The 13334-nt window shown below is 35.0% G+C and overlaps 1 protein-coding gene across 4 annotated transcripts; it reads left to right on the top strand.

Annotated features, from left to right (window-relative positions):
* The first annotated feature begins 216 nt into the window (after positions 1-216).
* LOC145324660 (ral GTPase-activating protein subunit alpha-1-like) lies at positions 217-7825 on the top strand. Of its 4 annotated transcripts, XR_013881297.1 has the most exons (8): positions 2264-2347; positions 3256-3312; positions 3650-3819; positions 4067-4186; positions 4634-4887; positions 6509-6580; positions 6927-7102; positions 7688-7825. XR_013881297.1 is itself a non-coding variant. In XM_080167252.1 (7 exons), exons 3-7 carry the CDS (start codon positions 3653-3655, stop codon positions 6928-6930), a joined length of 447 nt encoding a protein of 148 aa, XP_080023378.1. In that variant the 5' UTR covers positions 2264-2347; positions 3256-3312; positions 3650-3652; the 3' UTR covers positions 6931-7102. The 4 variants fall into 4 exon arrangements, 3 of the variants coding, with proteins under 3 accessions (XP_080023379.1, XP_080023378.1, XP_080023377.1); XM_080167252.1 differs by lacking the exons at positions 4634-4887; positions 7688-7825 and adding an exon at positions 5484-5567; XM_080167253.1 differs by lacking the exons at positions 4067-4186; positions 4634-4887; positions 6509-6580; positions 6927-7102; positions 7688-7825 and adding exons at positions 217-465; positions 876-983; positions 1528-1645 and having other exon boundaries at positions 2261-2347.
* The last annotated feature ends 5509 nt before the right edge of the window (positions 7826-13334 follow it).

Genomic DNA, 13334 nt, shown 5'->3' with positions numbered 1-13334 from the left:
AATCTTTTTTTTTCTATGAAGGCCGTACCATCAAAAGCGAAATAATTAAATAAATCATTGTATACTCTTTTAGATTTCGCGAATGTCGCGCTTGTTATTCATAGCGTAAAAAATGTCGAAAAAACGCGGCAATATCTTTTAAGAACCCGGCCGGAAATAGATTCTATATGGTTAACAACTATATATATATTTAAATATTTTTTTTTAATATTGAATGCACTATATTTTTTTATATTCTATCGAATATATATTTTATATGTCATTACAAAACTATATTACATTTAATATTAACATTAAAAAAAAAACATCAATTTAAACTTTCGTAACCCTGTATTGGCTTCAGAAGTACAGTTCTACAGAAACCACGGTACACGTTTGAGCTAACCAGCATTGCTCTGCCTAGGCTTTAATTAGAAAGGCCAGGGTATTATTAGTGGTTGAAAAGTTTGTACATTATTATTACAGGTATTGTGTCTTTAAAGGGACTGTGAACGTAAATTTTTCTCATCTTAACATTATCTTATTCATAATATCTCACAGATAGAGCAAAACGCGCTTTTGTTTGCTTAAAAAACGGCTTTTTCCGACGATTTTTATAAGGTACAGGGAAAGGAAGAAATTTTTCGTATTATTTAAAATGTCCCTAGCCTAAAACCTAACCTAACCTAAAATAGTTGTTCGTCGGTAGTCGGGGGGGGGGGGGGGGGGGTACAAAATTGAAAAAAATTGAAAAAAAAATTTCTAAGAGGATAACGCCGATTTTTTCTCCCATTATAGCTAAAATTAAACTTTTTCACATGGTACAGAAAGACATCCTGTTAATTTTATTTAAGAAATAGATATTCCTAATCTAACAATAATTTTATTTTGGTCAGGTTTATGGTAATGAATGTAAAGATGGACGGGCGAACATGGGAGCAGTTACTCTTTATCTTGCTGCAGATAACTCAACTCACCCTCACAGAAACACCACCAAGACGCAGGCACATAGATAATTATTATAGAGAAGTTACGATTTTCTTTAAGTATTTAAGAACAAATTCACTAGCATTTTGCTTGTAAAGAAGAAGTAATGAAATTAGTTTGTTTAGTCAGCACACTAAATCTAAAATAAAGAAAAATTGATATTAATGTAGTTTTGACCTAAACAAAGAGTTTCCAGTATGGCTTTGAAACCGATAAATATCCCCTGGATTAAAAATGGTTCTGGGCCATACTGAAAAATTACGTATTACAGACAATTTTCTATGAACAATAGTCTAGAAATTATATTATCAATACCAGCTTTGTTAGGCCAGTCCTTTGGCCCCTCGGGGCTAACAAAATTGCTATTGATCTGAAAATTTCTCATTTTACCAGTCGCGGAAAGCTGTCTATAATACGACGCGATAAATAAAATCAGAGACAAAAATACCATTTTTAGATAAAAAGTATACTTTATACCTACCTACACACTTAAATAAAAATAGCCTATTTATATTTAATTTGTTCTTGGATCTTTAGTTAATAGTTATCTATGCTTATCAGGGAGGACACCCTTGGAGGAAGGTTGACCCAGGCCATCTTCCAGACCCTCATTGTCACATGGATCAAGGCTAATCTCTATGTTGTTGTGTCCTGTGAACTTTGGGATCAGTTTCTAGAGGTAATGTTAGCTATACTATAATTAAGATAACCTGCAGAAATAGATATTTTATTACTTGGATGTTACACTAGATTTTTATTTTCTCTAATAAAGTAAAACTCCCAGTGGGCTAAAATGACGATAACCCTAATTCGCCCCCTTTACTCCATTCCGTCCCGTCCTACTGGATAAACAAACTGACCATTGAATGAGTTTCATGTTAGCAACCTAAATTGACTTCAATTTTTCCACTGTCATCAATATCCACGTATATTCTATATCCATTCCATAATGTTTTATTTGTTCTACAGTACAGGAATCAGATCTATTTGCCAATCGTCCTAAAGACAACCAATGGTTGATTGTACGTCAAGCTTTTAATTTTAAGAGGGATAAAATGAGGGATTTCAAAGGTTTGAGGTTGGTAATCTAATATATTTTTTTTTTTAATTTTGAAGGGAAACAAATAAGGGGTTTTACGGGTTGAGTGGAGTTAACACCCTTTAAGCCCCACCCTTTAAAATCTGTATCAAGAATTAAAAATGAAGTTTGGGGACGAATTTTTGCTTCATTAATTTAGATGAATTATTTTTCCACCAACTTTTCTACTTGTCAAAATAAGTTCGTTTGTTTTAGGTTTTGAGTGGACTAACTTTATGGGAAGAATTAATCCGGGAGTGGTTTAAGACTATGGAAACCCTTACCAGAGTGTTAGCTAGACAGGTATATTATTTTTTTAATGTTTTTTCCATTAAAGTTTATAAAAATAATCGATATATTATTACTGGGATGTTGTACCACATTTTCATTTACTCTGATAAGGAGATGCTCACAGCTGGCTAAAATAAAGATACCCCCCTTCTTTAAACCCAATCCTTACCCTACTACTGGTTGAACAAACTGACCAATAAACGAATTTCATGTTAGCAAGCTAAAATAACGACAATTTTTTCCCCCTGTCGTAATATCCACGTATATTCTACATTCATTAGAGTAGGTGGTATTATCCTTTTAGAAATGTAGCGCTCGGCTCCCTAGCCTGCCTAGCCGCAGCGCTCGGCCCCCTTGCCTGCCTAGCCGCAGCGCTCGGCCCACTTGCCTGCCTAGCCGCAGCGCTCGGCTCCCTAGCCTAAAACCTAACCTAACCTAAAATACTTGTTCGTCGGTAGTCGGGGGGGTGGGGGGGGGGTGGGTACAAAATTGAAAAAAATTGAAAAAAAAATTATAATTATAAAGATATAATTTTGTTAATAATCATTAATGATGTGGATCAATTTATCGGGGATTGCCTTATCCCTTAAAATCCTTGAAGTTTTACCAACAAAATTCCGTTTGTCCCACTGTCTTATTTGAGAGCTTTACTCTCATAAACGTTATCATTGTTATTTTGTGGAAGGGAATTATGTTTTTTGTAAACGCGAAGCTTTTCTATAATTAGTGTTGGATGGCCGGTCTGTATGGACGAAACTCATAGCTATTATCATTAATTCAAGCATGTAGGAATTGTCCTATCTATTTCAAACTTGTTACCTACTGATTATTTTGGTCTAGCTAAAAAGTATAAGGTTTCTTGTCGTATTTTTTTAGTTTCATACCTATAGTTTTTGATTATAACAAATTCTTTTATTTAGATTGTAAAGAAACAAGACCTCAGATCAGCATTTGAAACATAGGGGGCAGTTGAAGAAGTAAGTTACAGAAAAGTTTCGCAGCTTATATTTATCTTTGTAGATCTGTATAATAATACAAACAATATTTTAGTTTCTTTACAACAAAATGGCTGGGTGTTGCCACCCCCTTAAAAGTCAAGGCTTGCCTTCACCTTTTCATTACTTGAATTTTTTGTTTGAAACTTTCACTACTGCTTTTAGTTAGGTTTAGGGAGATCAAGAAGGGTTTAGAATATTCCACAAGGGTAGGAGGTATTTTTAAGTTATAGGGAATTGTTTTGATTTATTTTTACCTTATTGTTATTAAACAAACTTCAGGTCTTGAAGTTATTTTTACTTCACTTTATTTTTTAAGGAAATGAACGGTACATTATATGCCGGTGAACGGCTGAGAGTGGAAATATCCCGGGGACGAGGCAGGGGACGTGGAGGCGGAGGTGATAGGGGGCGCAGTTCTTACAGAGGTAGAGGCCGGGGTGGGGGCGGGGATAGGTATGAAAGACGCAGCCCCCCACATTACTCTAGGAAAGTTTTTGTTTTAAAAAGTAAAAGTTAGAAAATCTTTAGGTAGGCTTATTTATTAAATGTAACGTTTAAAAGCAATGCATTTTTTGTAATTTCGCCATGGACTGACGTACAGTTTTGTTATAAAGTTGCTGCGCTAATAAAACAGCAGTACCTAAGATAAAAAAATTTAAAATTAATCTTCCAAAATACTTACTAAAAATCATCGAATTTTTTTTTTCAAAATGAAAACATTTAAAAATAACAGAGGTGGCTCTAGAGGAAGGGGAGGTGATAAGGGTGGCTTTAGAGGCAGAGGCCGTGGAGGGGACAGGGGTGGTTTCAGAGGACGTGGTGGCAGAGGGGGTGGTAGATCCCCTCCACCAAGGTAAAATTTTAAATTTTAAGATTAGTTTAGATATTGCTAGCGGCTGCGGCCCTAGCATTTAGGGGCTCTGTATTAAAAAGGATAGATAGGGGACAGAAATATAGTCTAAAACCATTCCGTGTCATATGAGAAGCTTTCCTACCTATAAAGGAGAACTCAATCGGTTTAGTAGTTATCGAAATCTTAAGCTAAAGACAAAGAACCTTTTTACTTTAAACAATTTAGTATATAAACAAAATATATTAGTGTAATTTCCAAATTTGCTAACTTTAAATGCCTACCATCTCTTTTATTGCTTTATTAAAGATTTTCTAAAATTACAATAACTTTCCTACCTAGATATGCTCTTTTTTATTAGTTCTTCCCTTTTCTACCAATCAAAAAATTTTAAAAACCTTTTTTTTAATGAATTTTAACTTTTTAAGTAAATTATTTTTATTTTTTCAGGTATGAGAGGAGAGATGGCTACGGACCCCCCTCACATTACTTCACAAGGGAGGCACACCCCAGGGGCGACTACTCCCCTCCACAACAACGTTACAGAGGCCCCCCACCGCCAATGAGGGATATGTCGCCACGAGGACCCCCCCGCGGACCTCCTCCCCCCCACCACAGAGAATATTCCCCGTCACCCAGGAGGGGACCTCCCGGTAGGGGCCCAGGGATTACTCACCTGAACCAAGAGGTCGGCCACCCCCAAGGTAAAATCAAATTTATATCAGGGATGTAAAGGGATAAGTCAATGGCCGATAAACTGATGAACATCAACATCGATGATACATAAAATTAGTGGTTAAAAAACGTTTGAACACTCAACTTATTGAAACAATAAATCAAAATTTAATTAACTCCCCAAAGTAGTTACCTAAGCCAATGAATAAGAAAACGTTATAATAAGAAGAAAATAAAGCTTTGGGGACTAGTGTAATAAACAGTCCACTTCCTTCCTTCATTTAATCCTCCATAACTTAGGACCCCGCGTTCCACGACTCCATACGCCACGTGAAGCATATAATCAGTAATGCATCATCCTATTATATAAAGCAGTAAGACTTTTTTTCTAAATAACTACTGATCCGATTGGGTTCTCTATTTTAGGTAGGCATCACATAGGTCCTGAGTTGGTTTTATTCTATTTTCTGATCATATTTAAGCCTTAAGATGGATTTTTTTTACTTTTTCTATTGAAACTAAAATAAAAAAATGTTGGGATCTATTTCAACTCACCACTAACTCAAGTGCCCCTAGAGGCCTCTAGGGGCTTAGTTACTATTGACCATACACTGTATTATCTTAGGTTGCGGCGGAAACCGGCTCCGATGCTGTACATCCTGGCTATGGATTTCTCTCCGAGAATGTCGAGTTTGCTAATCTTTGCCAGGTAAATGCAGGGAGGGAGGGGACAATGGGCTGTTAACTACACGTGTCCCCAAACTTTTATAATAACGTATTCTTATTCGTTGGCTTAACAACTTTGGGGATTAAGTGATCCCTGATTGGTTGGTACATTAAGTTGAGTGTCCAAACGTATCAACCACAAAAGGTAATCTATGTAAGGGGTAATTTTGTGTATCATCAATGGGGTTGTACATGTACAGTACATCAATTTGTCGACCATTGTCTTATCCCTTAAGATTCTTGGGTAAATGGATATATTATTACCTGGATGTTACACCAGTTTTTCATGTACTCTAATAAAGCGGTACTCACAGCGGGCTAAAATAAAGATACACCCTTATTCCTCCCTTACAACACCCCCTTACCTCCTTCTGGGTAAACGATCTGACCAATATATGAAGTCCATGTTAGGAACCTAAATTCATGACAACAAATTTCCATGATATGTCATTAATAATATCCACGTGTATTTTATATCCCTGGACAGGTAATATTTTCCATTTGACTGCAGGGAGGGAGTGGATATTAGACTGGAAGTTATACTGGTACCCAAAGTTTTATAAACACGTTAGCTCACAACTTTAAATCTTGATTGGTTCATTCAAACTAGCAGTGTCTGAACTAATCTAAGGTGTTGTTTTGTTCAATATATTTGGGGATTTATATATGTATATTTCGTTCATTATCTTGTCCACGGTCATTAGTGTGAGGAATGGGGTTGACAACACACCCCTTAAAATTAAAATTATGTAGATTCCCCCCCCCCCCGTTTTTTAAAAACCTCTAAGATTACATCCCTTCCCGTAAAAACCCTGTGCACGCCACTGTACTGCTTACGTTTTTTTCTGGTTAATTTCAAGAATGTAATATTATATTAATAAGAATGATACCTACCTTTTAATTTAAATTTTTTTTTTTTATCAGGAGAAAGGAGTTATATTTGTTGGTCCACCGTCCACTGCCATTAGAGATATGGGTATCAAGTCTACATCTAAGGTAAATGATAGAGTAGCTACTCAGGAACTTATTTTGGTTGATTTCAAGTAGAAAAAAATAACACTCTATACTATACCGGAGTAACAGGATGTCTGTTCATTTGTCCTGTACGATCTCAATCTTCTGGTCTTCCATAATTTTCAGGGAATGTTTATGCTGTTTTTTTGGCGGGGGGGGGGGGGTATGACACCGCTTCTTGGAAAAATGACCTCGAATATTTTCATTGGTAAAAACCCTCCAACCATCCTCTTTTAAGACGAAACACAAGTAGGCTCTAGGAAAAGCAACTGTGTATTTAAAAGAAGTCTGTCGTTACAATTTTTCTAATATTTAACCTGTTTTTTAGATGATCATGGAAGCCGCTAACGTACCTGTAATCCACGGTTACCACGGAGAGGACCAGAGCCTGGACACCTTGAAGGCGGAGGCAGACAAGATCGGGTTCCCTGTTATGATGCCGAGTAGTATGGACACAGCATGTTCTTGTTAGCCAGGGATGTTGTTACTGCTTATGTTTTCCAGGTAAGCTTTCCCTTTATTTTTTCTCGTTCTGCGTTTTCAAAGATGTTTAGTTAGATAAGTTTGCTGATTTTTTTGCCACGTGTCAAGATGCCTGTAGGAAATGAATGAGGGGGGAGAGGGGGAGTTGAACCTACACACTTTTATTTTTGCTTTCAAAAGAAAAAATTTAGGTGTGAGAGTAAGGGGGGGGGGGGAAGTTCTGACACATTTGCGTAAACAGCGAGTATAGGCTTTATCTTTGGGACGGACGGACGGACGGACGGACAGACATCGTTCTACTTTGTATTATAGATTAGATATTTAGTAGGGAGGGATGGGACATTGGGCTGTAAATTACACTAGCCCCCAAAGTTTTCAAATAACATTTTCTTATTCTTTGGCCTAACAACCTTGGGTACTTTTATTGATTTTTTATTGGTTGGTTCATTAAGTTGAGTGTCCTAACATTTCAATCACTTATTGTAATCTACAGAAGGGGTAACGATGTGTATCATCATTAGAGATGAACATCAATTTATCAGCCATTGTCTTATCCCTTTATATCCCTGTAATTATCTAATTAACTAATGAGCAATTTTATTCCAGGTTGAAAATCAGTGATACCGAGGTCGAATGGGGCCGGTGCCCAGCAAATCCTGGAGGTTGCGCAACAGTTTTCGCGGCCAGAGCAGTAGAATCAAGAAAAATATGTTTAAGTGTTGTTTCAATTAATAAAGATAAAAATGAAAACAATTTTTTTTTATTTTTGCGATTTATACCTACAAGCAATGTTTTTCTATAATTAAGGTCGTTTTTTACCACTTTCTCGTGATTTTTACCACCCGTTTTTACCACAATTATTGGTAAATTTTTACCATATTTACCCTATTTCTGGTAAAATTTTACCAGTTTAGGGCAAAAATATTACCAGGTGTTGAACAGTTTTACCACTTTTTCGGTAAAATCTACCAGAAATTTGCGGTAAATTTTACCAAAAAAGTGGTAAAAATTGGTCAAAATCTGGTATAAATTTGCGTCCTAAAATGGTAATATTTTACCGGAAATCTGGTAAAATTTTACCGATAATTGTGGTAAAAATCGCTGGTAAAAAGCGTCACAGAGTACCACCAAAAGTGTTTTTACCACGATTACGGTAAAATTTTACCACCTTTTAAATCGTATAGGCTGGTAAAATTTTACCATAAAAGTGGTAAAAACTAGGTTTTTTTATGGTATTAATTCCGTCCTGGGCTGTTTTGTTACACTTTGCTTTCATGGATATAGTCGCCCTCGTTTATAAAATATATCACTTCTACATACATATGTATTATGTATAACATATAAGGTAAAATTTTAAGACTGCACATTATAGAAATAGAATTTAATACACTTTTTTAAAATTTTTTTTAGAAATAAATTAAAGAACCAAGACTTACTTAAAATCAAACTTATAAACTTTTAATGAAATCTTTAGGTCTTTTCCCTAAAAGCGTCTTGTTGAGCACAAATCTCTCACCAACCACTTTTTAACCCTTAACTTTCGGGCCCCTTGCCGCACCTTTATCGGTCGGAAGGAGGGGGGGGGGGGGGGTATTATCTCAGCTCCTAATAAAGCTAGAGGGCTAAAAAATGTGTTTACTACTAGAGGATATTTTAGTATTTTGGTACTATAAAATGCTTTGTTTAAGTCAAAATAAATAAATCAGCTCTTTACCTTGATGACCTTGCCAGGTTTGCTGCCATGCTGTGCCCGCCAGGATAGAGAGATTCAAAAAATTTCAACTCTCAGTCATATGTCATACCCATATTTAAAAAGTCACTCATTTATAGCCGGACTGTTAAGGGTTAAAGTTGGTAAGGTTGGGTTAAGTGCTGTATAGCAACGTAGGGTTAGTGCAGCGCTGCTATAGGATCCTGCAGGGTTGGCACCACGCATGGGTTGGGCATAGAAGACAAAACTAGCAACCCAAACACAAAAAAAGAAAGAAATTAAGGTGGGGGGGGGGGGGCCGGGGGGGGGGGGGTGGTGGTTACAGTGCTCGACGATCTTTTTAGTTCATAGGCAGCGATAGCAATATAATAACATAGCTAAAAAAAATTATGCAAAAAAATTTTTGTCAGGTAAAGTAAATACACTTTATGTAATTTATGTACAAAAGCTTTACATTTTCAAAATAATATTAATATTGAAATGTATTTTTTATAAATTGCATATTTTGTATTATTATTTAAAAGTAAGCATTTTGTTAGCAAAGGTTTATTCATAGATTCTAAGAAATTAAAGTTTAAACATTTAGAGCAAAGCTTTTCTATAATATAGGTTGGTCGTTTAGTCTTTTCGTCCGTTCGTCCATAACGGTTAGCTCTTATCGTTATTTTAAAACATCAAAAGTTTAATTTACTAAGAAATTAACATCCGTTTGGTTTAGACTGTTATATTCCACTTAATAAGTTAGACGATCTCCAAGTGTTAATGTTCGTTTGTCCAACAGTCTGATTTTGTGTTTCGCTATTATGGATGTTGTCATCCTTATTTTTGAAAATAAACTTAAAGAAATTAAACCTTGTATTGAATTGAAAGGTTAAAATGAAACAATTTTGTCCATCCAGCCCTTCACATAAAGAAAGCCATTACAGCACCAATTTAAGATAATAACCTTTTTAATTGATTTGGAACATTCAATAAACTCCCCCACCACCAGCTATGTTAGAGGGAGAGTTTGGTTTAGGGAAGAATAAGGCAAAATGCAGGAATGTAGGGGACATTAGACTGTAAGTTTTACTGGTCCCCAAAGTTTTAAAAACACGTGCTTTATTAATTGACTTTTGGATTTGATTGGGTTATACAAATCTTTAGTAACTTTCCCTACAAAATCTAAATCTATAGAAGAGATAATTTTGTTGGTCATAATTGGATTTAAACATCTTCCATTATCTTATCCCTTAAGATCCTGTTATAAAGTACAACACAACTAAGCCAACAATATTTGTGATAAAACAAATGTAAGAAAGTCAGGTGTAGAAATGTATTGTTAAAAAATCACTTAAAATGATAATTTCTTCAGGTAGCAATGTATTAATTTGCAGCCATTAGGTTTTCATTTATATTTCAATACATAAAAATAACGAATATGGTTATTTATGAATAGACATATAAAATATTTGGATGTTGCACCAAATTTCCAATTAATTTACAAAGGGATGCTCCTAGCTGGCTAAAATAACGATCCCCCCCCCCCCCCAAACCCACCTCCTTTACCCCGTCCCCTTCTAATGGATGATCGAACTGACCAATAAATAAGCTCCATATTGAAAACTTAAATTGACGACAAATTTTCCCTTGTCAATACATCCACTAATTCTATAACCAGATACTTCAGAACAATGATGTGTCTACTACATATTTAAAATATTAAGTATTCCAAACCCTAAACGTATCGTATTTCGAGAAAAATCAAAAGGGAATTTAGAGACATGATAATATTGAAATTGGGGAATATTAATTAACGTCGCCAAGAATTCTATTTCAAGAATATGATATATATTCCCATCTCCGTACGTTCACAAATAGATCCCTATTTATATTTTTCTAAATATTCAAATTTCGTAATATTTATTTACGAAGTGCTTCGTAAATAAGTACTAGATTTTGAAAAATAATAAATTTTTACGTTGTATATTTCTATTTCTGAAATAAATCACGCAATCTTAAATGAAGTATGTTCGTTAAACAATTCCGAAATAAAATTTACTAAATATATTAGACTTTTAGGTTCTTTTTAGATAGATAGATAAACCCATAGATAGATAGAATCGAATAAAAAGAAATAGCCTGAAACCTGTCCATACAACAATACTTAGCTTCCCTAACAATTTAATATTGAGTAGTTAAGCAATTAAGAGAGAGAGAGAGAAAGAGAGAATATGAGAGAGAACGAGAGAGAGAGAGAGAAAGAGAGAGTCAGAGAAAGAGAGAAAGAGAGAGAATGAGAGAAAGAGAGAGAAAGAAAGAGAGAGAGAGAGAGAAGAGAGAGAGAGAGAGAGAGAGAGAGAGAGAGAGAGAGAGAGAGAGAGAATAACATAAAGAGAGAAAGAGAGAGAGAGAGAGAGAGAGAGAGAGAGAGAGAATAAGAGAAAGATAGATTCAGAGAGAGAGAGAGTAAGAGAGAGAGTAAGAGAGAGAGAGAGAAAGAGACAGACAGAGAGAGATAGAGAGAGAGTCAGAGAGAAAGAGACAGACAGAGAGAGAGAGAGATAATAAGAGAAAGAGAAAGTCAGAGAGAGAGAGAGAGAGAATAACATAAAGAGAGAAAGAGGGAGAGAGAGTTAGAAGGAAAGAGAGAGAGAGAGATAGAGAGAGAGAGTTAGCATAACTTTTGACGGAGAAACTCACACACCCCTAAACTATATTAACCAATAGAAAATTTCAGCGGTAAACAAATTAACCAATGACAGATGAGCATTCATATAGGCGCTAAATAAAAAAATATTAGATTTTTGCATTTTAAAGAAATTTATAAACCATACGAACTTACGAAGGAAAAAAATGATATTTAGCGTGATTTTTTTCAACTTTTATAGAAAAGCAAAGTTGTTAGGAATTGCTTTGAGTACAACATATAAAAAAATTAGCCTTCTAGGATCATTGGTTATTGTTTTATCTCTTACGTAAGTTGGTCAAAAATTGATTTTTTTAAATGTTAAGGTAGGGTACTGTGCTTTTTTTCTTCTTAAAATTTTCATAGCCTTCGATTTTTTTAAAAACTATATTTTTATGTTTGGTTATCATATACCATCAGAGGAAATCAATTTGGGCAGGTTTTAGGCTAGATTTAAATTTTTGGACAAAAAAATATGCGATTTTAGGTACATCAATTTTCAAGCCCAGATAAACCGGTTTTAAAATGATTTTTTCAAAACAAAATATAAAAGCAAAGTTGTTAAGCATGAAAAAATCTCTAACATATTAAAAATTAGCCAGATAGCTCGATTTTTGCTCGTTTTATGATAAAATGAAGGTTTTTTATTTTTTATATAAAACAGGCGCAACTTGTTACCATGCACAGTTGGGACTTCTCAGAAAAAGGTCATGCACCACAGAGAGTTGGTTGTCTGATGGATGTTACTTAACCTAATATTGTTTGGACAGAGAAGGGTGCGTTAAAGTCATCCTTAGTTCTCCTGGATTGCTGGACCAGGACCTGGACAGTACATCAAGTTGATAAGGTCCTTGACTGTAATTCCGCCCGTACGAGGTAATTACGAGGTAAACCAAAGTCTCTAAAGTTTATAATAACATTTTCTTTTCGTTAGCTTAGCAACTTTGGGGACTTTTAATGAATTGGGTGATTGGTTGGGTGATTAAATTGAGTGTCCATCTGTTTCAACCACTATTTGTTATCTACATTTTGTATCATAAATTGGGATATTCATCAATTTATCGGCCATTGTCTCATCTCTTTAGATCCCTCGTTATATTATAACAATTTGTTATACAAAAACCTTTAAATAGCATCTTATGTTATATTTATAGCAGCAAAACTACTCTAGAGATAACTTGGTGCGTCTGTCCATCTGTATGGCTAAGGGGAAACATGAATTTCTTGACTACTATTTAATGTAGAAAGCTAAAATTTTTGGTGAAAACTTGTAAGACCTATGCACATCAAGGCTACATTTGTCTTTCCTTATTATATTATACCAGGGAGGGAGACGACATTGGGCTGTTTATTACACTTGTCCACAAAGTTTTTTTGTCTAACAACTTTGGGAACTTTCAAAGAATAATGATTGGTTAGTTCAATAAGTGTCCTAACGTTTCAACTACTAATTGTAATCTATAGAAGGGGTAATTTTGTGTATCATCTTTGGGGTTGTACATCAATATATCTGCCATTATCTTATCCCTTTAGAGCCCTCGTTAAATTATAACAATTTGTTATGAAAAAATCTTTAAATATCATTTAATGTTATATTTTTTTTAGCAAAGCTACTCTAGAAATAACTTGGTGCGTCTGTCCATCTGTATGGCTAAGGGGAAACATAAATTTCCTGACTACTATTTAAAATGGAAAGCTAAAATTTTTGGTGAAAACTTGTAAGACCTATGCACATCAAGGCTACATACATCTTCCCTTATTATATTATACCAGGGAGGGAGACGACATTGGGCTGTTTATTACACTTGTCCACAAAGTTTTTTTGTCGAACAACTTTGGGGACTTTTGAAGAATAATGGTTGGTTAGTTCAATA

Source organism: Acartia tonsa, chromosome 7 (genome assembly GCF_053477335.1).
Source record: "Acartia tonsa isolate MP-2025a chromosome 7, ASM5347733v1, whole genome shotgun sequence".
Classification (NCBI taxonomy): Eukaryota; Metazoa; Arthropoda; class Copepoda; order Calanoida; family Acartiidae; genus Acartia; species Acartia tonsa.
This window is presented reverse-complemented; position numbering and strand designations above follow the sequence as displayed.